Source organism: Oryctolagus cuniculus, chromosome 7, assembly GCF_051225735.1.
Source record: "Oryctolagus cuniculus isolate XC-2025 breed Fujian yellow rabbit chromosome 7, ASM5122573v1, whole genome shotgun sequence".
NCBI lineage: Eukaryota > Metazoa > Chordata > Mammalia > Lagomorpha > Leporidae > Oryctolagus > Oryctolagus cuniculus.
This window is the reverse complement of record NC_142873.1, coordinates 5,006,240-5,031,962: the sequence shown is the minus strand read 5'-3', so window position 1 is coordinate 5,031,962 and position 25,723 is coordinate 5,006,240. Positions and strand designations below refer to the sequence as shown.

Here is a 25,723-nt window from a genome sequence, read left to right as displayed (position 1 = left end):
TCTGCAAGAACAACTGGCGGATGCTTGCCTTGCATCCGCAAATTAAAACAGTCCACAGAGCTTTTCTCAAGCCTCAAAGACCGGAACAGTTTCTCAGGCCACCATCTTACTACAGCGCAAGTGGCTTCGAGTGTTGCCTGCCCCAAGGAGCCTGAGGAGAAGGCCTGTTCTGCGGAAGAGACCCCAGTGACAGGAGTCCCTTTATTTCCACTGGAATCCTTGGGGCCCCAGAGAGCAGGCCTGGGGGAGGGGCACCAATGTTGGTGGAACTCAGCAAGCCCTTCAGAGGCAACAGAAAGCCAACCCAGGGCTGGGACAGCTGCATTTGCACCAGGCACGAGGGCAGAGGCACACAGCAGTCTCCCGCACACACACATGGTCTACTGTGCCCAACAACATGAAATGACGGCATCATGTGTCCTTTGAAAGCAGTGCCACAAGGCCCAGTGGGGTTTAAAGGAGTGTCCATGGTCCCCTTACTACAAGTGTCGGAACTGGGGGTCGACCAGAGGCCTGACCCCAAATCATGTATTCTTTCCACTACTCACATCCCCGATAGCTATCTCATTTCCCAACCGGCAACCCCTCAGTGGCGTCTGTACAGCATGGCAGGGGAGGAGATCCTGGAATCGACTTAGCTTATTGATCTCTTAGCTTATTGATCGACTCTGATACTGCCCCATGCTTCTTAATCATTTGGGAGCCGTCTCTGACTTTTTCCTACTGGGGTTTCTTTAGCTTCATGTTTGAGCTTACAATAGTTGGGTCTTTTTTAAGCCTCTCGCAAAGCACTGGAACTCCTGAATAGACGTGAAGGAAGCATGAAAAGTGCATTGGTATCTAACTCACTCCAGGAATTCGTGGTAGTGCAAGTACAGCGCTGCAGGGCAGACACAGGGGCCACGGGGATGGCAGACGGAGTCAGGAGGTGTGGACGCTCACCCCAGCTTTCTCAGTTCAGGAGGCACCACACATGCACATTATCACGAGTGGTGATGGGCTGTCTGTTTACTTTTAGAGATTGATGCTCCCAAGAACTTGCGGGTTGGCGCCCGCACAGCAACCAGCCTCGACCTGGAGTGGGACAACAGCGAGGCCGAGGTTCAGGAGTACAAGGTGGTGTACAGCACCCTGGCCGGTGAGCAGTACCATGAGACGCTGGTCCCCAAGAGCATGGGTCCAACCACCAGGGCCACTCTCACAGGTGAGTAGCACACCCGTCCCACGGGAGCCTGTTGATCGCTGAGTCTACATCCTCAAAGCTCTCTCCGTAATTCAGCCAACTCTCACCCAGCCCAGCACCACATCGGACTGATCACATCCCTTAAGTGCCTGTCAATATGTCTGCTACCCTCCATTGCACGGTCACACCTGGTCTAAGCTACTCTCATCTTTTAACTGCTGAAATCACTGCCTCCCTTCTGCCCTCTCCCTTCTAATCCACCTGTCACCCATGAGCAATCTTCCCAGAGCACAGTTCTGACTGTGCCATTATATTATGTGTACACACCAGGCGCGTCCCCTTGCAGTTCAAGTAAGCCAGACCCTTGGTGTGGCCCACCAGGCCTGCCTACTTCCTCTGCCGCCTTCCGGAACGCCACCTCCACCCCAGCCCCTGCTGGTCTGCCTGCCTTCAGTTCCTCAACTGAACAGAACGCTTCTCCTCCTGCCGCGGCATCTGACACGTGCCGTTCGCTCTGCCTGCCAGCCCCTCCCACTACCTCCTTGGCCCAGCTCACACCGGCTTCTGCTCACAGCTCACCATCGTCACTCACCTCTTAGCACCCAGGGTCATCATTTCACACGTGTGGGCAGGATTTGGCTGACAGTCTCCACCACTGACCTGAAGCTCTCTGAAATGTGAGCCACATTGGCTTTGATTCATCATTGAATTCCCAGGATCCTGCACAGTGGGTAGCATGTCCTAGGTCCTAGATTGGCGTTTCCTGAATGAAGGAATCTGCAAAAGTCTGCCATGCCTTGGGCAGAGGCTGCCAGAGGCCAATGGTAAGGGGAGAGCTTGGTCATGCCTACCACACACACCCTCCTCAAGACTGTGGGTTGAGGGTCACAGAGCCATGTTAAATGAGGTGATGTAGATGGACACAGAAGGCAAGGACCGAGGCTGGGAGATGGGTTGGGAGGTTGCTGCTAGCCTCAGAATGAGGGGGGTGGCGGTAAGGTCTAAGGCAGTGCCCCAGGTCACATGGGGAGCAGGTCCTGTCCCTTAGGGCTGTGGGACCAGCCCAATGCTCCTCCTGGGGCCTTCAGCACACCTATCCCAGAACAACTGCCCATTGGACCTCCTGACGGGGTGAATGACTGGAAATGTGGGGTGTGGTTTTTAGCTGCGGGTGAGGCCGTGCAAAGCAGTGGTGGACCAGGGCTGCCAACGTGCTTGCACAGAGACATTGTTGAACTTGTGCCTTGGTTTCCTGCAAGTGTTTGCCGTCTACGTAGACAAGGGCTACTCAGTGACGAGCGCGCACAGTGAACAAGGACGGTGGAATCGGAGCTGCTTTCCTCCTGAGCTGCGATCCCAGGCCATCTTGCCAAACAAGGCCAGTTAAAGTAAACAGAAAAGCTGTGTCTCCTGGAGAGCGCGCTCCTGGAAATGCAGCCAGGAGACGGGAAGAGATGCTGACCAAGCAGGTGAACGGGTGGACGGGACGTGGGAAGGGCAGACCAGCTGGCGGAGAGCTGGAGACGCTCACAAAAACAGACAAGCTCACAGAAGGGGACTCACGCCACGCGCAGCCTGTCCCTGCCCAGAGCCGCAGGCTTACTTGGCAATAAGCAGTTTCACAAAAATGATGGCTAGTTGTTCGGGTGAAGGCTGTACCGTAAAGTCACGAGAGACAGAGAATTCCGGTCACGTTCAAGCTATTATTTCCCACTACCAGGGGCAAAGAAAGAAAGCCCGCATTCATTCCTTAATCATCACCCTTATTACCGGCACGTCCGCCTAGTCAGGGCTCCTGTAACTCCCAGAGTGACCTCATCAGGTCCTATTGTCATCGTCCCCACTTATGGATAAGGCAGCTGAGCCTCACAAGTTCACAAGGTTAGCAGAGGACACAGTGTCATTCAAAGCCCGTTCTGAAGGACCCCCTCTCACGGCTGCTCCTACCACAGAAATCAAATGCAAGGGACGGGGTAGATGGTCAAGTTGCTGCCTGGGACACCTACAACCCCTATGGGCGTGTCTGGTTCAAGTCCCAGCTCTTCTGCTTTTGGTCCAGCTTGCTGCAGTCACACACCCTGGGAGGCTGCAGGTGATGGCTCAGGCACTTTGGTGCCTGCCACCCGTGCGGGAGACCCGGATTAAATCCTAGTTTCCCAGCCTCCGCCTGGTCCAGCCCTGGCTGCTCCAGGCATTTGGAAAGAACCAGCGGGTGAAAGATCACTCTCTGTCTTTCTGTCTCTCTGCCTTTCAAATAAAAATTAAAATCTCCAAAAAAAAAAAAAAGTAAGAGATGGTCCAAATTTAAATGCCACAGATCCGTTAAGAGACAGGAAAATTATGGAGCAGAGTGGGCATAGATAGGTTGGGATTTTTTTGTGTGCTAGAGCTGGGTTTATGAAAAAACTTATATATATATATATATATATATATATATATGCATATATCTCACATAATTATCCCAGGGAGCTCACTGCTGGAGAGATTTATAAAAGCAAATAGCTTTACATGATTTAAGAAGGGATTACAGGCATGTAAGAAAATCAAGTACGTCTGTGGTTGTGAGACTCTGGTTAAGGATTGTTCGCTCTGTTGCTGCGGCCTCTGGGGGCAGAGGAGACCAGCAAAGAGGAGGGGACGGAAGGAGAGAAGTTAGATCCCAGCTCTCAGTTGCTGTGCTTCCTCCATTCCTGACCAACCTGCACCCCTACAGAGCAAAGTCTTTCAGCCTCCACGGGCCGGGGTGGTGTTGAGACCTGGAGGCTTCTGTTTTGCTTGAATGCTCTGCTCTGTGCAAGATGCAAAGAGCCCAGACTTGGCACTCTGCCTCCGGGGCAACTGACTTGACCTTTGCAAGCCTCTCTCTTCATCTGTACAGGGTGGTGGTGGTGGTGGTGGTGGGGAATGACACCGTTTTCCACGTGGTGTTGCCGTGAGGAGTGAATGAGGCGGCGTCTAGCACACTGCACTACTGAGTGGATGATGACGGTGCAGAAGCAGGCTGGCGAGCAAGCTGTGAGCTAAGGGATGGCTTAACCTCAATCGATGTGGCACCGGGACGCAGAACCTGGCGTCTCAGCCTGCAGCCTGCAGCCCAGCAGTGTGGGCAGCACCAGGGGACGGGAGCCCTCGTCCCAATGGTGTGCTGAGCCAGAGCTGCCCTTGAGACCCAGAGACGATGCCCGTGCCCGCCGGCGGGTGACAAGTGCACCTGTAGGGTGCGGCTTCACAGGCGCCCACTCAGGTTTGAGGCCAGTTTCATGCTGTGCATCCTGGCACCAATGTCTTAAACTCTCCGTGCTTCCAGACATCCTGTCGCCCTCACAGGTCCTGTGGGGGTGACGTGAGATCAGCTATTTCTGTATGTCTGGGTACTCCCAGGTGGAGCTGGCACCCGGGGAGCATTCTGGTTGTGGGTCACCTCGACAAAGCTCAGACCCCAGAGCCTCGGCAGCCTGGGCTCCCCCGGCCCCAGTTCAGGCCCCGCTCCTCTCGTGGCTGACGTTCAGTCCTTACACTCCTATGCCCCTGTGTTTGCTCTTCCCCACGGAGGACGCCCTTGTCCCTCAGGCCACCACTGGCCCTTTCTCATGGAATCCAAGCCCTTCCTGTCTCTTTGAGTCACACAGAGGGCTCACAGCAAGCACAACCCCCCACTCCCGCTCTGCAACCCAAGAACCCAGGCTGGGGCACACAATTCCCATCATCCCCCACGCTCCCCCATCAGCCTCTGCAGCCAGTGCCCAGAGACTCGCCTCCAGAGAAAGAATCTGTTCCTTTTTTTTTTTTTTTTTTTTTTGGACAGGCAGAGTGGACAGTGAGAGAGAGACAGAGAGAAAGGTCTTCCTTTGCCGTTGGTTCACCCTTCAATGGCCGCTGCGGCCGGCGCACCGTGCTGATCCGAAGGCAGGAGACAGGTACTTCTCCTGGTCTCCCATGGGGTGCAGGGCCCAAGGACTTGGGCCATCCTCCACTGCACTCCCTGGCCACAGCAGAGAGCTGGCCTGGAAGAGGGGCAACCGGGACAGAATCCGGCGCCCCGACCGGGACTAGAACCCGGTGTGCCGGCGCCGCAAGGTGGAGGATTAGCCTAGTGAGCCGCGGCACCGGCCAGAATTTGTTTCTAAACAACAAGCTGAAATGATTTCCTCCTCCAGTCTCCTGGCTTCTGTGTCCTTAAGGACAAGTCTCAGCCCAGGGGATGCCTGCGTGGCCTGTGTCCCGTACTTGGGTCCCTACAGGTTCGTCCCGGTACCTCCTGGTTGGAACTGGGTAGCAGGTCACAGGAAATGCGAACCCTACTCTGCTTTCTAAAAACCAACCATCTACAGAGAAAACTCCTGGTGGAGGGAAGGCAGGACAGAGGAGGAGGAGAGGGGAGACTCTCAGTCCCCACTGGAATTTGGTCGAGACGCCAGCCGCCCTGCCAGCCACTGATGGAAACTGTGGACGCTTCTCCGGCCATCACATCTGAGCGACCCCTCCACCCTGTCATCAGAAAGGCCTGTGGCCGCCATGTTTTACAGGGGTGGGGGGTCTTCCCTCTGCCACTGGAACTCTCACAGATCCTCCCTCAAGGACAGAGCCCACACTTGAGGATCCTGGCACCAGGAAACAAGGCAAGAAGAGCTGGCCTGCCTGGCCACGTGAGCACTGCCCTCTCCCCCAGCGGCCCGAGGCCCCCCTCCCACCCACCCCTGGAGCACCCCCCTGAGCGTCTGTCTCCCCAGGTACTTCCCAACCAGCCACCTCCCTGCACCAGGGCCCCCCCCCCCTTCAGTCAGCAAGCTGCAAGTTAAGAGAGCCAGCTCCACGCTCTAGGAATCCCAGGGGCTCAGAGTCCTACAGATGTCACCAAACAACACGGGACCCACATGCAACACACTCACATGTTTGCATATTTTCACACTCACACACCCTGCATGCACACACAAGCACTCACATACACATACACACAAGGCAGGCGTCACAATGCGACTTGCCACCTTCAAGGCCTCTGAGTGCTGGGGGACGTGGAACAAGTGCCAGCACCAAGCCCCGCATTTGGGGCCCCCTGGTGAGGAAATGGTCTCCTTGCAGTTCAGGAGCAGGCAAAGGGCTGGAGAACAGGAGGGTGTTCCAGGGAGAAACCTGAGACTCCAGGAGGCGCCCAGTGGGCAGAGCAGCACTGCCTGAGTGCTCATCTTCGTTGTGTCAGCACCCTTTGATGCGCAAGCCCCAAACGCAGTGCCATTCCTCTGCCACCCTGCTGCCTCTTCCCAGAAGGAGGGGCTGGGTGACCAGCCTGGAGGACCCGGGGTCAGACGGTGCTCGGCCTCATTTGGGCAGAGTCACAGTGACCCCAAGTGGTCACTTCGGGAAGGCACCCTCTGGATACAGTGCCTCCTTCCAGGGTGCAGAAAGGTGGGGTGTGGGTCACAGAGACCCGAGTAGAAGCACTTGTCACAGAGCCAGGAACGAGGGATGTCACATGCTGGGGGAAAGGGAACCCGACAAAGATCCAGGTGGGTAGCCTACAGTTTCTGTTTCGGCTTCTTCAGCTTGGAGCACTCGTTTACAGTAAAAACCCAGACACGGGGTAGGGAGTGAGGAACCTTGTCTCCAGCAGCCAGAAAGTCCCCCAGGACCTTGCCCCCTTAGGACAGCTCTTCTAACTCAACGTGCATTGGTTCAGCCAGCCCCTTCCCTACAACTGGGCTGGAGTAGACTGCTTCTCTGGATGCCTGAACACCACCCACACCCAGAAGAGCAGGGAGATGGCTCAAAAGCCTGACTCATCCAGGGGGATGGAAGAAGGAGCACTTGCTCTCATTCTACTGAGGATGGTCTCAGCCTAGCTGAAATGTAGACTGCTGTCTACCTGGCGTAACCTTGAGGACTCTCAGTAGACCCTCTGCCTCCAAATGCCACCCTGGCGGTGGAACCTCCAGCCTCCCAGCCCCACTGCTGGAAAACTTCCCTGAGGATCCCCACTGTAGGTCCTGGTCCTCCACAACTCTTGCCAGACCTGCCTTGGCACACACTGTGCCCTCCACCTGGGACGTCCCTCCCCAAGACACATGTCCACCCACCTTCAAACCCCATACCAGACAGCCTCTCTTGGGCCTGTCTCCCACTCTCCCCGAGGTGGTGCTGCCTCCACGCTGCTTCTATGCCTCGTGTACAGAAGCAAGGCCCAGGTGCCTGGGTGGAAATATGACCTCTTTCCATCTCGAAATCCCCAAGTTCATCTCCCAAGGCCAACCAAATCCCTAACCCCAGTGTGGCGGGCCTGAGCGTCACAGCCACTTAGGAGATGAGCCCAGGGATTTTGCGATGGAAAGAGGTCATATTCCCACGCAGGCACCTGAGCCCAGCACACCTGCAGACCTCAGCACCATGGGTTTCCGGGAAAGACACGCAACCTCAGTGTCTTGGGCTCCTTCTCCCACTTCTTTCCCCACGAGCAGCAGCGAGCATGGAGACCAGGTCTCCTGAACAGGACAAAGTGAGCCGTTCTGCCTCTGTCGGCCGGTCCTCTCAGTGCAGGTGAGAATTTGCCGGTCTCCACTGTCTGCTAGCCCTAATCAATCTACTGCTGCTCCCCAGGCCCCATTCAGACCACTGGAGAATTCCAAGTTGCCTTCCTTCTACTTTGCTGATCTTAGCTTTCCAGGGATGACTCAAGTCCCTTCTCCAGGAAGTGGTCCCTTGGCTCCTGCAGCCCATGCTGATCTCATCTCCCTCTGAAATGGCCTTTAGTTAGCAGCCCACGGTGCACCATCAAATCCCTCTCCAATTCCACCTGGCTTACCCCACTCCCCCTGCTAACCTGTATGACTCTTAGGGACCCTTAGGGACCATGCACTGATCTGTCGGACAAAACAAGGGACTTAGGTTCTATACCTAGCTTTGTCAAGTATTCGCTTTGTAACCTCCTGAGGGATGGGTCCCTCTGAGCCCGGTGGCTAATGAGCAATGCCTGCCCGAAGAGCTGCAGGGGAATTCACTGAGCTCACGCGTCTGAATCTCTAAGAAGCTATGGTTGCAGTACTTGCTACCATCACACCCTAGAAACTGCTTTCATTCTTTTTAACCCCGCCTCTCTTCCCTCCCTTTAATTTTCTTCTAGATCACCCATCACGTGTAGCTCAAGACTTGGCATATTATGGGTCAGTGCTCAATAAATAATGAATTTACTTGTTCAGTACCGATCCCTTTTCATCCCTCACAGGGCAAGGCTGATGTCTGTGCAGCTCACCCTGGTATCCCCAGCACATAGCCCTGTGTCTGGCACAGAGAAGACCCTCAATGGTATTTGATGAGTAGATAAACTGCGTGCTTTAGGAGTTCAGAGAAGAATGAGTGTGTGGTCAAAGAGTTGAGAAAAGCATCAACCACCAGGCTGAACAAAGGAGATTTTGTAAGGGATGGAGAGTGATGGTTTCCTATGGGATGAATCTTCTGGGCTTTTGTTAAGAAAGGGAATTGAGCCACTGAAATGCTACCACTTGCAGGAGCTGGATGGAGAGATGAAGAGAGCGTTGACAGAGAGCAGTGGGATCTTTGAAAAGGGAGAGGTCCTTGGGAGTGCTGAGTGCCGATACAGGGCTGTGCTGGCTGTGACTCGATGCACACTTTCTTTCCGGCAGGACCGTATTTTTCCTGCTGGCAAAGAGCAACGATTCACTTGTAGCACAGGAAGCAAGCTGCTGAGAATCAAAGGCAAGCAGCAAGGCACCAGCCTGTCTGAGAGCCCCAGCCCCATCCCTGGACAGAAAGCCGGGCAAGAGAGTGCTTTAAATGCTGCGCTGCCGTCCTCCGGGAGAGGCGGGCTCTGCTGTGAATTATTGAACGTTTCATTTACGCTTCATAAATAAGAAACTCGGGTGGGAACGTTACATGTTAGATCCGTTTGGCAACATATAATTTCTGTCTTCCTCCCTCAATCCGTCACCCTTCATCTACGTTGGAGAATTCTACTTCGTCATAAGCGATTGAAGGTCTCAATCAGTTGCCTGAGAAAAGTAGTTTGTGTCCCAAAGGTAATCTAATTTCTGCAACCAAGATGTACCTGCGAATTGCCCAACACATTGACGAAGATGAATGTGTGCTTTGAACGGATCTGGGAGCATTGCGATCACCCACTCAATCTAGAGACAGGTGCTCGGCCCAGCCAGGGTGAGCGCTTCACGGGCACCTGACTCCCCGAGTCACTGGTTTCCAGCAGGACCAACAGGCTAAGCCTCAACAAACCACCACCAACAGAAGTACCTGGGACCAACCTGTACCCACAGGGGCACTTTTTGTAGATGATGAGGTCATCCATAATAAAAGGACGCCAAATCCCAGAAGAGTTGTCTGTGCAAGATGACCATCTGCTCGGCTACTATCAGTAGGGGCCAGCCACTGTACTGTAAATCTCATCTTCCCAAAGGCTCTCTGAGATAGGCAGTTGCTATTTCCAATCCACAGAAACTGAGGCTCAAAGATGTTAACAACCAAAGTTACACATATAGAAGGTGGCAGCGCCTGACCATATAACAGAAATTTCTGACTTCAAAGTTTCAGACTTCAAACTTCGCCTCTGCTGGTGCTGATGGTTTAGAAAGGAAGTAGGATCAGGACAGGAATGGAGCTGATTCAACGCAGGAAAAAGAGGGCTGATTCTGATGCCAGCCCAGACAGGGCTTGGAGGCTGCATTGCTTGGAGTCCCAGCAGGCTTTTCCATAGACGCGCATGGGGACACCTGGTGCGTGGGCTGCACCGAAGCCACGCTGAGGAGGGGGTCTCTGGCTACCGTGCAGCATACCCTGGACTAAGTCCCTTCAGGGAAGGTTGCTCAAAGCATTTCCAATCAAAATCATGGTCCGAGGGAAATCACAGCTGGGAGGCACAGGGCACCCCAGTCCTCCTGCAAGCCCTGAACCCCGAGGCCATCAGCCTGATCACCTCCAGCAACAAGTCCTGAGTTGAACAGTGTTCTCCCCAAATCCAGTGTCCTCATTAGGAGAAGAGGAGACCACGGGACAGCAGTGGCAGACTGGAGGGATGCAGCCATAAGCAATCGCCGGAAGCTAGGAAGAGGCTAGGACTATCCCCTAAAGCCATCACAGGCAGCCTGGCCCTGCTGACACCTGGTTTGCAGACTTCCGGCCTCCAGTTCCATGGGGGAATGAAGCTCTGGTATTTACGCCACTGGTTTATAGGAACTGGTAGCAACAGGACAGGAAACCAGTACGGATGGGAGGAAGACCCTCACAAGGTGCAGTGAGGCTGAAAGACACATTTAATCTAGAAGGCACGCGTTTCATATAAGCGGTGAGCAGCATCACAATCCACCATGGCTCTGGGGAGCCCACACAGGGCCCCATAAAGAGCTGCCAGGAGGGAGCAGACTGACGTGGCAGCCCCGGGTGGTGCTGTGATTCTGCTGCTGTTTTCCACCCTTCTGCTGCCAATCAACGAGGATCAGGTTGATGCCAGTGGCGATAGAGGGAACAATGGTTCTAATCCTCAGCAACTGTGAATACGTCACCTTATGTGGCAAAAACACAGACTTCGAAGATGCGGCTGACTGACAGATCTTGAGATGGGGAGACTTTCCTGTGCTACCCTGGGGTCCAATGGGATCACAAAGGTGTCTCTAAGGCGGGTGTAGCGGGGAGACCGTCAGGATAGCTGTGACCCGGGAGCAGAGGCCAGAGAGAAAACACATCGGATGACACTGAGCTGCTGGCTGTGAAGATGGGTGGAGGGCCCACCAACCCAGGAATGCAGGCAGCCCCCAGGAGCCAGGTCCTCCTGCAGAGCCCCGGATGGGCTACAGCCCTGCTGGACCCATTTACTCCTGAGACTTCCGGCACTGCAAGATAACAAGTGTGTGTTGCTGCCAGTCACTAAACGGTGGCCATGTGTCACGGTAGCAGTAGAAAGCATTCATGGCAGCAGTCAGACCGGGACGAGGGCAGGGAGAGACCCAAGAGGAGTCCAGACATCCTGGGAGCCCCTCAGTGACCTCTGTATTAAACCCCCGAAGGATTTCCCAAGAGGTTTACACCTTTTCATTGAACAGTTTTTGTTTTTGTTTTCCATCCTCCTGGAGGCTCCAGAAGCCAACCAAAAATCTGATCCTTGGCTGTCAGTACCCTAGGGTCTCAGTCACCTACCTTAGATGAGGAGCTGGCAGTGACAGGCCATCTGCACTTTTTTTTAAAGATTTATTTATTTATTTGAAAGGCAGAGAGAAGCCCTCCATCCACTGTTCACTCCCTAAACGGCCGCAATGGCCGGAGCTGCACCAATGGGAAGATAGGAGCCTGGAGCTTCTTCCGGGTCTCCCACATGGGAGCAGGGGCATTAAAAGTCTGACGGGCCTGTGCTGAGAGAGAGCCCAGCCACCACTGCTTCCTGGGAGGGACCCGGGAGCCCCCATGGGGCCGCAGCTCTTATCTTCAGAGTGGAGTCTGATTATATGCAACACTCAAGAAATGCTTTAAGGTCCATGTCCACATTGTCCCTCCCAACTACACTCCCCTGTCCACATTTGAAGCAAGAAATCCCTTCCCTGGTTCCAGCCAACATGCACCTGTGACTGCACGGGGAGCACACCTGTGAAGGTCGCTGACCAGCGCAGTCCCACTGCCTTCCTGAGACTTGCTGCAGGAAAAGTGCCCTGCACTGGCCGATTTATCCTGCTGACTTGGTGTGGACTGCTCACGTAGTAAAATCAAGAATTCCTTACAGGTAAAATTAGAAGACTCAGGAAGGGATAAACACAATATCTGAATGGGACTAAAAGCATTTTCTTCCTCCTTTCAGCCTTCTCCACACCTGGCGCACACACACACACACACACACACACAATAATGTGTGTTTCTGCATCTCCCAACAGATCTGGTACCTGGCACTGAGTATGGAGTTGGAATATCTGCCATCATGAACTCACAGCAAAGTGTGCCGGCCACCATGAATGCCAGGACTGGTGAGTAGGAGGACCAGGTTCACCTGGCAGCCCCAGGAGCCGTGGAAGCTTGTCCAGGCCAGGATCCATCAGAAGGCCATGCCCACCCCACCCTCCTCCAGTGAACGGCTGGCAGCCTAGGACAACATCCATCCTGGACCTAAACTCTGACATCTGACATGGAATATGGAGACCCATCTTCCTCCCTGTGCTTGGTCCCCCGTGGTCTGGAGGGCTGTCCAGTGCTACTATGCAGAGCAGGTGTGGCAAATCCCAAATAGATTGGTGCCACAAGAGGCCTTATTTCTCTCTAGACCAACCCACAGCAGGTAGAAGATGGTGTCTTTCAACCTGCACCCAGGAGTCCTCAAAAAGGCCACTGGGTAAAGGTGTAGGCTTGGAAACAACCCATTAAATCCAAGAGCAGAGGAAAAGTCCACTTGAGACCCTGGTTGCTCTGGATCCTACAGCTTTGCTTCCAAATCCTGGGTAAATTTCAAGGTCACTCTAGTAGCTTAGATACAAGCAGCATGGACTGCATTCAGAATTTGGGGCCAGTCTTTGTCCCATTACTCAGTTCAGTGCAGACAACCTCTTCCGAGCAACACAAGGACAAGGGTCTCTAAGTCCTCATATCTGGCTGCCTGCACACTCATGGTTAGGAACAAGTCAAAATGGCTCAAGGACAAGTGCTGGGGACACCCTAGTGTGTGCCCTGGAGGCTTCCTGAGAAAGGTTTGGTGAAAATGAATGTGGAGAGCCTGAAAGCCAGCAGGCTTTGTCCCAGAGGCACATGCATCTGGTGAGGTTGCAGCCAATAGTGCCCTTCTACAGAGTGGCCATCCGTTGGACAAGCTCCTGGCCATCTTTCAAAGGGAAGGTGCTTCACACGATGGGAGACAGGCATCAGAGACCACAGGCTAGTGCTCCTGGTCAGCAGGTCTGCTGATGGCTTGCAAACACTCAGGGTGGTCCAGTAAACACCGGCCCTGCAGAGGAGCCCGTGTGAAACAGGACACTTCTGTTGATCCACAGAACTCGACAATCCCAGAGACCTCATGGTGACAGCCTCCTCAGAGACCTCCATCTCCCTCATCTGGACCAAGGCCAGTGGCCCCATCGACCACTACCGAATTACCTTCACTCCTTCCTCCGGAGTTGCTTCGGAAGTCACCGTGTCCAAGGACAGCACCTCGTACACACTGACCGACCTGGAGCCTGGGGCAGAGTATATCATTTCCATCACCGCTGAGAGGGGTCGGCAGCAGAGCCTGGAGTCCACTGTGGATGCCTTCACAGGTACACGGGCAGCCGAAATCTCTGCTGGGCTCCGCGATCAGCAGACCTCAGGTGTAAGGTCATCCAGGAAACCTACTCTTCCAAAGCCCCATTTCCTACAGACGAAGGAAACAGCAGAGGGAGGGCAGACCCGTCAGTCCATCCAGAGGGAGTGGTGGGAAGAGAGTGGGAGAGATGAGCAAGGCTGTCCCATGCCCGAGAGTGCCTGTTGGTTTGCTATAACCTGCACATAGTAGCTGACCCTGTCCCTCTCTCCCCACCTGCACTAAATTAGCAGGCACTCAGAGGACCCACAGGATCAAGTTAAATTCCTTCCAGGACAGAGATTTTAAATCCTGGGTCAGAATAACTCACAGAGACGTTTTCCGGTGTTACCAGAATTCAGTGTTCAGTATATGGGTGGGAAAAAGTCCAAGGGTAGGATGGGGATGAGGGGGACGGGGGGCCTGTAGATCAGCAGGTGAGGGGCAGCCCTCCTCAGCAAGGGAATGAGATCCTCTTCTAGCCCAGTGACCGCCACGGCACCTCTCCTCTCCGCGTTGCAGGTTTCCGCCCTATCTCCCATCTGCACTTCTCCCACGTGACTTCCTCCAGCGTCAACATCACCTGGAGCGACCCCTCTCCCCCAGCAGACAGACTCATCCTGAACTACAGCCCCCGCGACGAAGAGGACGAGATGATGGAGGTCTCCTTGGACGCCACCAAGAGGCACGCTGTCCTGATGGGCCTGCAGCCGGCCACCGAGTACATCGTCAACCTCATGGCCGTCCATGGCACGGAGACCTCTGAGCCCATCGTGGGCTCCATCACCACAGGTGAGGCGAGAGGACTTGACAGCGGGTGATAGAGCCGTGTTGGCACAGTAGCCTTCGGCAAGCCAGTGAAATCTGAGAACAGAAACACTCACGGACTAGGGACTTGCCTTGGTGGCTAGAGAGGGTCTGTGAGCTGCTATGAAACAGCCACTTCGCCCAGTGCTACATGAGATCCACGGGCGGGGAAACTCCCACGTGGAAAGCAGGACGGCGCCAACACCTCGAGGCGACCAAGGACTGCATGCATTAGTCCAGCCCAAGAGAAAACCCCACGGAAAGCGCCTCTCCAAGAGGAGGCCTGGAGAGTGAAGACACGCCTGCTCCTCTGCTGCAGAGCCACGGCTTAGTGCCCAGCAAGATCGGTGATGCGAATCGTGCGTCGTCCCGATCACAGGGCGCTAGCGTGTAACCAGTGACCTGGCACTTAGAGAACGGGGTCCGTTTGCGTGTTATTTGGAGAGACAGGCACTCAGAGATTCACTGGCCTGTTCCCATCAGATTATCCACGAAACGGTCCCCAAAATGAGCGGTGTAAGAACAGGGGTGCTGGAATAAGAACATGTATGCCTAGGTAATTTCCTGTACACTGACAGAGCTCACAGACTGGACGAGTGGATTAAACACTCAGTTGATTTAACCTGGAGATCCTCTAGCAGTCAAAAAAAAAAGTACAGAGCATAGATGAAATATAATTTAGGAAAGTGGATTTGTTCTGGCCTTGTGCCCTGAAATTCCTCTACAATCAATAGGCAGTTTTTTATTTTTTCCAAAATGAAGCAAAGGTGGCTGTTAACAAATAAGAGATAGAGGCAGAGTTGGATTTATCCAAGAGAAATTGCCCCAGAGAAAATGTTACTCCCAGGTCAGAAGAAAACAAATGGATTTAAAGGGACGTTCCTGGTTGACCCTCACAGCTAATAATGGCTGCACAGACACAGTCCTTGCCAGCTGGCTTCATGTTGCTAAAACTGTTCTCCATGAACATGGCTGTGGCTGTATCTACAAGGGTTCAGGTGAGACGTCAGCCTGACTGCGGTTGGTTGCAAAGTCTAGTTTTCCTCTGGGACGCAATTGACTCTTGATCGCCGTGCATTATGTAAGCCTGGGATAGGAGTTCCTTTCTCACACTGTGCTTCCTGTCTTTCCCCCCAACTCCTCGGGCCCTTGTAGGAATCGATCCCCCGAAGGACATCACGATTAGCAACGTGACCAAGGACTCAGTCACGGTCTCCTGGAGCCCTCCTGTTGCTTCTTTTGATTACTACCGCGTGTCTTATCGCCCCACCCAAGGTAACCGAGTTATGTGATCCCTCAGCAAGATTACTGGGATCCGCAGCTGGGCAAGGATCACTGCAGGACAAACGGCCTGGCCCCTAACCCCACCTGTGTCTGCTGTCTGCTCTTTGGTTCGCTCCATCTCATGAGAAGGGGCTGGTGAGGAGCAGCCAAGATGTCCTCTTAACACATCCTTCTTAGAAGAGGCTTCAGCCGGCGCCGCGGCTCACTAGGCTAATCCTCCGCCTGCGGCGCTGGCACACCGGGTTCTCGTCCCGGTTGGGGCGCCGGATTCTGTCCCGGTTGCCCCTCTTCCAGGCCAGCTCTCTGCTGTGGCCCAGGAGTGCAGTGGAGGATGGCCCAGGTCCTTGGGCCCTGCACCCGCATGGGAGACCAGGAGAAGCACCTGGCTCCTGCCTTCGGATCAGCGCGGTGCACCAGCCATTGGGGGTGAACCAATGGAAAAGGAAGACCTTTCTCTCTGTGTCTCTATCTCTCTCACTGTCCACTCTGCCTGTCAAAAAAATAAAAATTAAAAAATTAAAAAAAAGAGGCTTCAATGCATTCAGCCAAAAGGCAGGCCCTTCTCCAGCAGAGGCAGTGGGCCACCATTATCTAGGCAGGGTGATAAGAAACAAGGGGTCCCAAAAGAACTGGCCGAGAGCCGGGCTCACGTGCACTTTCCCGAGAGTGCTATGTCCAACGCTCCAATCGGGGTGGGGGGTAGTTAGAGACCCAGCTGGAGCCCAGCAGGGGACCACAGCCATGGCGCCCTACTTCCGCCCTGCAAGCCAACTTATGAGTCAGAGGAGGTTGGTCCAGACCTCGCCCACCCCCTGCCAGTTTTGCCAGTGTGTGTGGCGTTGGGAACTCAGTGAAGAACAGCCATTCCAGCGAGGGTGGGGCAGCTTTCTAGGCCGCACGGACCCCTCTTTGTAGCGTGCCCTCTGGATCACCTTCACACAGTTGCCTTGGAAAGACCAGTTTGCCAGAAAAACCCCTAAGAGTGAGTTTATTTTTCTTTGCTCCAAGAAGCCCATAAAACCAACCGGTATAAACAGCGCGCCGATTCCCCCTCAGAAGCCAGCACACCCAGCCCACGGCCCATTCGTCTTTCCTGCCTACTGAGCGCTACGTCTCTACCCCGTCTGTGCCACTGGGTGCCCCCTGGTGCACGGGACCACGGGCTGCGTTCGTGAGAGACCCTCTGAGCGTTAACTGTGGATTCCGCTCTTCCCTAGTGGGACGGCTGGACAGCTCGGTGGTGCCCAACACGGTGACAGAATTCACCATCAGCAGACTGAACCCAGCTACCGAATACGAAATCAGCCTCAACAGCGTGCGGGGCCGGGAGGAGAGTGAGCGCATCTGCACCCTGGTGCACACAGGTGGGCACATCTCCCTGCCGCGCGTCAGGTCAGGATCCTGACTGAGGACCTGCAGCAAACACAAGAGGCAAAGACCCGGTGTTCTGGCTCACAAGGCGACCCTGGTTCCAGGGTCTGGGGCTTCGTTCCTGGGGGCTCCTTCACCTTCCTGTGCCCTTGCTCCTCAACAGTCCTCTCTAATATAGGAGTTCACAGTCACCCTCTGGGAACCTCACTGGTTTTTCTTAGCGGTTCTAATGGAACTTAAGATTTAAAAGTGTCCTTTCAAAGACATAAGATGGAAGTGAATTTCAGAACAGAAATCTGAATATCCCTTCTGAGTTTTTAAATGTTTATCTTTATTTATTGGAAAGGAAGCAACAGAGAGAAAGAGATAGGTATAGAGATAGGTAGGTAGGTAGGTAGGTAGATAGATAGATAGAGGTAGACAGAGATCTTCCATCTGCTGTCACTTCTCCAATGCCAACAATGTCCAAGCTGGACCAGGCCAATGCCCGGAGCCCGGAACTCCATCCAGGTCTCCCGCATGGGCAGCAGTGACTCAAATACTACAGCCATCATCTGCTGCCTCCCAGGACATGCATTAGCAGGAAGTCTGGTAGGAAGTGGAACAGCTGGGACTCAAACCAGGGACTCTGATGTGGGATTCAGGCATTCCAAGCAGAGACTTAGCCTACTGTGCCACCGCCCTCCCTCTAACCCAACCGCAATCCAATTGTTGAAAACACTCAGAGAAGGCATTTTCTTCTCAAGGAAGGAAAGCACTGGTATCCTAGTCACATCCCGTCTGTGTCACATGTGGCCGGGGAGCACCAAGCAGCTGCATTTGCTCTGACCTCATGCTCTCGGCAGGAAGGCAGCAACAAAGTGGCCGTAACGCCCTCACCTGTGACAGAAGCAGTGGTGGTGATGCCGCCCCGGGGGTGTTCTGGGTCCCCCACAGAAGCCTGGTGTTCTGTGCTCTCCAACAAGCTAATAGGGTCCAGGTGGCCTTGGCATCCTCAGTGAGCACCCGTGTAATGAGCCAGAGGAAAAGAGATGGAAGGTGGGGGTGAGCCTGAGCTCTGAGGGAGTAGGACGGGGAAGCCCACATCCCATGGCCTCCCCTGGAAAACGAGCCTGAGCCCAGGGCCCCGGCACAGCTCCACGGCCTCTCCTTCTCTGGCCCATCGGCAGCACACCGTGCAGCGCTGGCAGAGACTTGCTCTGCGAGGCAGCGGGAGGCTCAGCCAGAGTTCCCGTCCCCAGCCCCAGACAGACTCTCCTAGTTAAGCTGTCATTCCCACAGCACACGGGCAGACATCCGACTTGCCTCATTAGAGGAACACCTGGATGTCCTGAGGGTGCTTCATTTCCCTGGAGAGTGGTGTTTCCTGAACAAGGAAGCGTAGCTTGGAATTCCTCCCTGCGTTTACAGACTTTCTCACAAGCTCCGGAGGAGTATGTCTGAGTAGTGGCCAAAGAACTAGTCCTTCGCAAGCACAAAGTGGTTCTTCTGAAAAAGATAGCATAGGACGTTCTATTCTTCCCTAGTCTCTTTCCAGGCCTTTGAGCGCAGAGAACTCAGCCGTGTTTTCAATCGTCTTTCCCTATCCATCAAACGATCTCTCCGATAAAGTTTCAACATATGTTGCCCAGAAGTGATGTTCCAGGTGCCAAAAGAAGCCCCTTCCCTACCTTCCTCAATTATTCTTTTTCTCACTGAGGGCAATAAAACGGATTGCGTGGGCCTCTGGTCCCCAAAGTAAAAGAGAGCAGCACCTTAGATCAACACCTCACCGCTTGGGCTCTTAGCCATCGGCAGCAGGTATCTCTAAACAGATATGCAGTGGGGCACCCACCCCAACTTGCCTCCTGACAACTTACACAGAGCTACTTTGCCAACTGGCAATCACTAGGCTGCTCGCAGCAGCACCTTAGTTAACTGCGGATGTTTTAGCTTGAGGTCTCTGCTCTTACAACTTCCAGAAACAAGCGCTCCTTCGGGACGCCACGCTGTCTTGTGATCCCATGGAATTCTGAGAGGCCAAGGCGACTGTAGTCTCGTAAGGGTGGCATTTGAAGAAATCTTTGAAGGCGCACGTTGTGCACATAATTCAAACTTTACATTATAAAGACATTTTCTGGTTGCTATTTTGTGAGGAGGGACACAGATGAACCAAAACAACAAATGGACCAGGTGCTGGCACAGCGATTAAATCGCTGCTTGGGATAGCCGCATTCCATGTTACAGTGCTTGGCTTGAGTCTCATCTCTTCTGTTTCTGATCCGGCTTCCTATTAATGTGTCTGGGAGACAGCAGATAATGGCACAGGTACTCATGTCCCTACAACGCATGTGGGAGAACTAGAATAAATTCTAGCTTCAACTTGGCCCAGCCCCAGCTACTGCAGGAATTTGGAGAGTAAAACACTGGATGAAAAATCTCTCTCTCTCTCTCTCTGCTTTTTAAGTAAAATGAAAATAGCTAAATGAAAATTTTAAAAATAAAAAGCTTTCAGTTAGAGAAACTAAAAAGCTCAATAGCAGATCTTCTTTCCCAGATTTCTAAATAAGTCCCAGCTGCAGGGAAGGGAAACACAGTAGCAGAGCAGAGGCTTAATTAAGCATGGGCAGGCCTGGGCCGAGGCTCACTAGGCTAATCCTCTGCCTTGCGGCGCCGGCACACTGGGTTCTAGTCCCGGTCGGGGCACCGGATTCTGTCCCGGTTGCCCTCTTCCAGGCCAGCTCTCTGCTGTGGCCCGGCAGTGCAGTGGAGGATGGCCCAAGTGCTTGGGCCCTGCACCCCATGGGAGACCAAGGTAGGTACCTGGCTCCTGCCATCGGATCAGCGCGGTGCGCCAGCCGCGGCGGCCATTGGAGGGTGAACCAACGGTAAAGGAAGACCTTTCTCTCTGTCTCTCTCTCTCACTGTCCACTCTGCCTGTCAAAAAAAAAAAAATTAAGCATGGGCAAGGAAGGGTGGGAAGGAGGTGTTGTAACAAGCACACAAGCGCTCTTCTCCCTGACAGGTGGTGCAGGGCCTGTGACACAGAAACCTGTGGCCATCCCCTCCACTCTCAGCACAATGAGAGAGACCACCAGGACTCAGTGAGCTCTAGTGAGCCTTCTGAGTCGGGACACAAGAAGTCACTAATCAGATGTGACCAGGGAGGCAACGCAAACCCAGGCAGCCAAGTGTTCCCTGAGTACCTCCTGATTTCAGTACCAGGACATCCCTGTCCTCCGGGAGCTCCGGCGCTCTTCCCAGGGATCTGCCCACAAGGCACACCCTTACGCTTATGAAATGGCAAACAGTCTGGAAACTGCGTATCTCCTTAGCTAAAGAATTATGGTGGTTCCTTGTGTTCTTATGCAAATGTCTCCAATGCAACAGAATTGCCTTGAAATCCCCCATACCACCTGAGACACAGCGCTCTGCACATAGGAAGTTAGTGGAATAATTGAAAGGAAGATCTGGGGGCAGTGGAGAACTGGTCAGCTGAGAGGAAGGAGGAAAGGGAGAAGAGGAGGGGCTGCTGGAACCAGAGGGGACAGAGGGGCGAGGTCTCCCCTATCTTGCCCAGCGCAGCAGCAGACACGCGTCAGGAGTGGGACTCCAGATAGGTTGCTACCCTTCCAACCTGCAGGTCTTCTTTTCTCTGGCTGATGCCCTCCTGTTCTGTTTCAGCCATGGATAACCCTGTGAATCTGGTGGCTACCAACATCACTCCCACGGAAGCCCTGCTGCAGTGGAAGGCGCCCGCGGGAGAAGTAGAGAACTACGTCATCGTTCTGACACACTTTGCAGGTGGGTGTCTGCTGGACCTTGTGCCAGGCAGGTGGGGATGGTGGGGACTGGGGCTGCAGACCAGAATGGAAGCGAACAAACAAAGATTTTGTCCATCTGAGGGACCAGTTCGACATCTCCCAGCTTCGGTTATGCTATAAGCCCTCAACGCTGCCAATTTAATCGACTATAGGAATTGAGAAAGCTGCATCTGAAAGATGTAAGAAAGGTATGTCACCTGTGACAAATAGAAAAACAGAAAACAGTAGGAAGGCAAACTCAGAATTGAGTAAAGACTTGCCTCCAAAGGCTACAGACAAAAAAGCAGACTTTTCTAGATATTTAAGAAGAACACTGAAGTTACAGGACCAAGTTTGAAGCAAATTGTACAAACTAACACGTCAAAACAGATTCAGAACTACTAAACTCATCAGTTTGGTCTTCTCTGCCCATATCCAGCCCAAATTGTTGACCAAACAGAAAATCTTGAGTTTCAGTATCTTCTTTTTTTTTTTTTTATTTTTTGACAGGCAGAGTGGACAGTGAGAGAGAGAGACAGAGAGAAAGGTCTTCCTTTGCCGTTGGTTCACCCTCCAATGGCCGCCACGGCTGGCGTGCTGCGGCCGGCGCACCGCGCTGATCCGATGGCAAGAGCCAGGTACTTATCCTGGTCTCCCATGGGGTGCAGGGCCCAAGCACTTGGGCCATCCTCCACTACACTCCCGGGCCACAGCAGAGAGCTGGCCTGGAAGAGGGGCCACTGGGATAGAATCCGGCGCTCCAACTGGGACTAGAACCCGGTGTGCCGGCGCCGCTAGGTGGAGGATTAGCCTAGTGAGCCGCGGCACCGGCCTCAGTATCTTCTTTATCATGCTTATTCACCTTACACTAGCTGACATGGACCAGAGAAATCCAGAGCCAAACAGTGTTCTGTACTCCAAGTCTCTAGGCTCAGGAAAATTATGTTCCTGACTAAATTAAACATGGGACCCCAGCACTGTTGTGGGCTATATTTAAGAAATCGGAGAATAAATATACCAGAGGCCAGAAGTCAGGCAAATATTTTAATTTTCAAAATGGCAGAGAAACCCAGTTCTATAAGTTGCAAAGAAGTAAACTTACTGGGGGCCGGCACTGTGGCACAGTAGGTTAATCCTCCACCTGCAGTGCTGGCATCCCATATGGGCACCAGTTCTAGTCCCGGCTGCTCCTCTTCCAATCCAGCTCTCTGCTATGGCCTGGGAAAGCAGAATAAGATGGCCCAAGTGCTTGGGCCCCTGCACCCACATAGGAGACCGGGAAGAAGCACCTGGCTCCTGGCTTCAGATTGGTGCAGCTCCAGCTGTTGTGGCCACTGGGGAGTGAACTAATGGATGGAAGACCTCTCTCTCTGTCTCTCTCACTGTCTGTGACTCTACCTCTCAAATAAATAAAACAATCTTTAAAAAAAGAAGTAAAATTATTGTCAAAGTCTGGGAATGTAAACACTAAAACAGACTGTTACACAAATTAGAAAATTAGTGATTACTACATATTAACGCATTCACTGTTTTATCAAAACCATTGTGTGTCTTTCTTTCTTAAATTTTTATTAATCTATTTTCACTTGAGAGGCAGAGAGAGAGTTCATCATACAAGTGCCTGTGATGGCCTAGGTTGGGGCAAAAGCCAGGAATCGGGACTACTATCCAGGTCTCCCCGATGGGTGGCAGGAACACAACCACCCAAGCCTTACTAAGCATTACTGTTGCCTCTGAGGGTGCACATTAGCAGGAAGCTGGAGTCAGGAGCAGAGCCAGGACTTCCATATGGACTGTGGGCCTCTCTACCAGCCTCTCAACTGCTATGCCAAATGCCTGCCTCTTCCTCGCTCTTTTTGGGAAATTTGCCAACACATTTGTATTTCAACAAGGCATTAGAAAACTCCGCTTGCCAGTTAGTCATCAGTCAAGATGTAAAAAAATGCATGATGGATTGTCTTTGGAGTTAGCTGGAGCTGACTGAATGGTCCCTCAAGGAATGGCTGTCATTACTATGGGTACCTCCTAACACCTCCGTATGCACGTAAAATCCACCAGCTCTTCCATGCCTACCACGGTCCTGTGTTTCTGAACTCTCACTGTGCTTTTGCAAGCCCCCATGCATTTGCACGCGCTGTTTCCTTCTCCAGGAAATTCCTCCTCACTTGAATGCCTAGAAAATCCATCCTTCAAGCCTTAGCTTCAGCCCTACCTCTGCTGCCAACCCCTCCCTCATTCCCTTAAGAGAGTCAGACAAAGCACACCACTCCTTCATAGCTATTAACATCACTCACTCAGCAAATACTTTTGAGAGCCTCTCAGGGGCCACATACTCTGTAGGTCTATAAGTATTCAGAAGCAAAACAGGAGTCCTGGTCTTCAAGGAACTAACTCCTAGTAATCACAGGGAGATGTAAATAATTACGACTCAACATAAGCAGTGGTGTGATACAGCCAAGCACAGAGCACCACGGGCTGCAGCCAAAAGGCTACTATAATTTCGGATCAAGGTGTTGCAGAGGGAGAAAGGATGAAGGTCTTAGATAAAGTGAAACATCCAAGAAAAAGAGCAGCCTGGTTGCACCTGCGGAGATGGGAGAGTGTGTGAGTGTAACTGACCGGTACAGTCTTGCAAAGGATGTCCAGAGGACAACGTCATCATGTGTGCCTTCCAAAGAGTCAATTTGCATTTTAACTTGTTCATGTGCCTTTCTATGTCTTTAGACCACAGAAACCTGAAACTTCTGGCCCTACCAAATTTGGAGATGTGCCTAATAAACTCTGTTAACTACTCAGGGTTCAGAAGTATTATAATCGCCCATTAGAAGGTTTGGCCCTAAACTATTGAACAGTTTTATCAACAGCTTGACCAAACTCAGACATAACAGACTCACCAAATGTGTGTATAAAACAAAACTTGCAATCCATGGGATTCAACGTCAATAATATTTTCATAAACTGAAACAGGCCCAGAATTCAATCAGGCAAAATGCAGCTGAAATAAATACCCATGGTACAAAAAATTAACTATGTAAAGTTGGTTTTTCAGGTAAGAGGAGTGGTTATAAAAAGAATCTTCTATCAGTAATTATCAATAATCCCCAAACCTAGTACACTAATATAAATGGCACAAGTAAAAGTATAGGCTGACCTTGTTTGTCTCATTGTTCAGTGCTCGTCAGTTATTGTTCTCAATTCTCTTTTTAAAATATTTATTTATGTATTTATTTGAGAGGCAGTCTTATATAGAGAGAGGGAGATCTTTCATTGCTGGCTCACTCCCTAGATGGCCACAATGGCCAGGGCTGGGCCAGGCCAAAGCCAGGAGCCAGGAGCTGCATCCAGTCTCCCACATGGATGGCAGAGCCCCAGGCACTTGGGCCATCTTCCACTGCTTTCTCAGGTGCAGTATCAGGGAGCTGGATCAGAAGTGGAGCAGGCAGGATGTGAACCAGCACCCGTATGGGATGCCATCACTGTAACCAGCTATGCCACAATACCAGCCCCCTCAATTCTCTTTTGAATTCTGAATTCCATATGAACATGATAAATTATCATTGATCCAGAGAAAGGTAACCAGAACTGAGAAGGTTTTACAATTGTCACATAAATGTAGTGGGAAGTGGAGTTGAGTTTTCTGTTTAGAGGAGCGAGGACTTGACTAGGAAGCGTGGTGGAGAGGAAGGGCTCATGTAGACAAAGCATTTGACGTATTCTTTGTGACTCCAGAGGCTTGCACAGAAGTTAGAGAGAAGACAGTTTGGCCTCCACATATGAAATATATTTCTCAGTTACGAAATAGAGATAGCAGGAAATATATGCATGGAATAAGATAATAACCTAGCTTATTCAGAAAAGACTTTTTCCCACAATTTTGCAGACTTCTGTAATGCCGGATCCTTGTGAAATCCCTTTGGGTTAGCAGGCTTTGCCTATGCTGGGAAGCCTTATTCAGTCTTGATCCGCGTTCATCTGATTTCAGTTGCTGGAGAGACCATCCTGGTTGACGGGGTCAGTGAGGAATTCCAGCTGGTTGACCTGCTCCCTAGCACCCACTATACTGTCACCATGTATGCCACCAGCGGGCCTCTCACCAGTGGAGCCATCAGCACCAACTTCTCCACCCGTGAGTACATGCTCACCTCCTTACCTGATATGCCTGGTGGCTTTGTAGCTCCTGAAACTCAGTGTCTTTGTGGTGGGTGAGCTTACAGTCTGTGGGCCTTGGACAGTGTGGCTATGAGCTGTTCTTATTTTGGCTGACTATGGCCCAAATCCAGTGCAAGTGAGCAGCAGCTGTCAGCCGGCACACGTGCATGCTTTCTGCGCTCACCTTAAATCTGGGTTAAAGGAGCAGAATCAGACCAGAAGAAGCCAGCACCAGGAATGCATCTGATCCAGAAAAATCTGATGGAGAGTAGAAGGCTAGAACGCGGGAAGAGGGCTGCGAGGCGGAGTCATGCCAGGAGACCAGCAGACATGTTTCTAGTTCAAGAGTGAACTCGCAGATGTGTGGGGGTTTTAAGATTTTTTATTTATTTGAAAGGCAGAGTTACAGAGAGGCAGATGCAGAGGGAGGGAGGGAGGGAGGCAGAGAGAAAGAGGTCTTCCATCTGCTGGTTCACTCCCCAAACGGTGGCAATGGCCGCAGCTCTACCAATCTGAAGCCAGGAGCCAGGAGCTTCTTCTGGGTCTCCCATGTGGGTACAGGTACCCGAGGACATGGGCCATCCTCTCCTGCTTTCCCAGGACATAGCAGAGAGCTGGATTGGAAGTGAAGCAGCCAGGACTCGAACCAGCACCCATATGGAATGCTGGCACTGCAGCCGGTGGCTTTACCCACTGTGCCACAGAGCCAGCCCCACAGATGTGTGGATTTGACAATGTCTGAGTCCCAGGTATAGGTCAGACTGAAAGATGTCACAGCCAGGCTTAAAGATCCAGATGATGGAAGGGGGAGAGAGCACAGTGAACGATTGTCTTCTGACCCGTGAGTGCCCTTAGCCTGCCCACGCAGCCCTGAGACCACAG

At 52.6% G+C, this 25,723-nt stretch overlaps 1 protein-coding gene across 3 annotated transcripts in view; it reads left to right on the top strand.

Annotated features, from left to right (window-relative positions):
• Positions 1 to 25,723, top strand: part of TNR (tenascin R) — a 435,083-nt gene that overhangs the window by 368,348 nt on the left and 41,012 nt on the right. For all 3 annotated transcript variants that reach the window (XM_070077163.2, XM_070077161.2, XM_089299432.1), the window contains 8 exons: positions 1,019 to 1,204; positions 12,058 to 12,147; positions 13,162 to 13,425; positions 13,971 to 14,240; positions 15,411 to 15,530; positions 16,757 to 16,903; positions 20,574 to 20,693; positions 24,675 to 24,818. In XM_070077163.2, the coding sequence (XP_069933264.2) occupies positions 1,019 to 1,204; positions 12,058 to 12,147; positions 13,162 to 13,425; positions 13,971 to 14,240; positions 15,411 to 15,530; positions 16,757 to 16,903; positions 20,574 to 20,693; positions 24,675 to 24,818 (1,341 nt within the window). The remainder of the gene's footprint in view (positions 1 to 1,018; positions 1,205 to 12,057; positions 12,148 to 13,161; positions 13,426 to 13,970; positions 14,241 to 15,410; positions 15,531 to 16,756; positions 16,904 to 20,573; positions 20,694 to 24,674; positions 24,819 to 25,723) is intronic.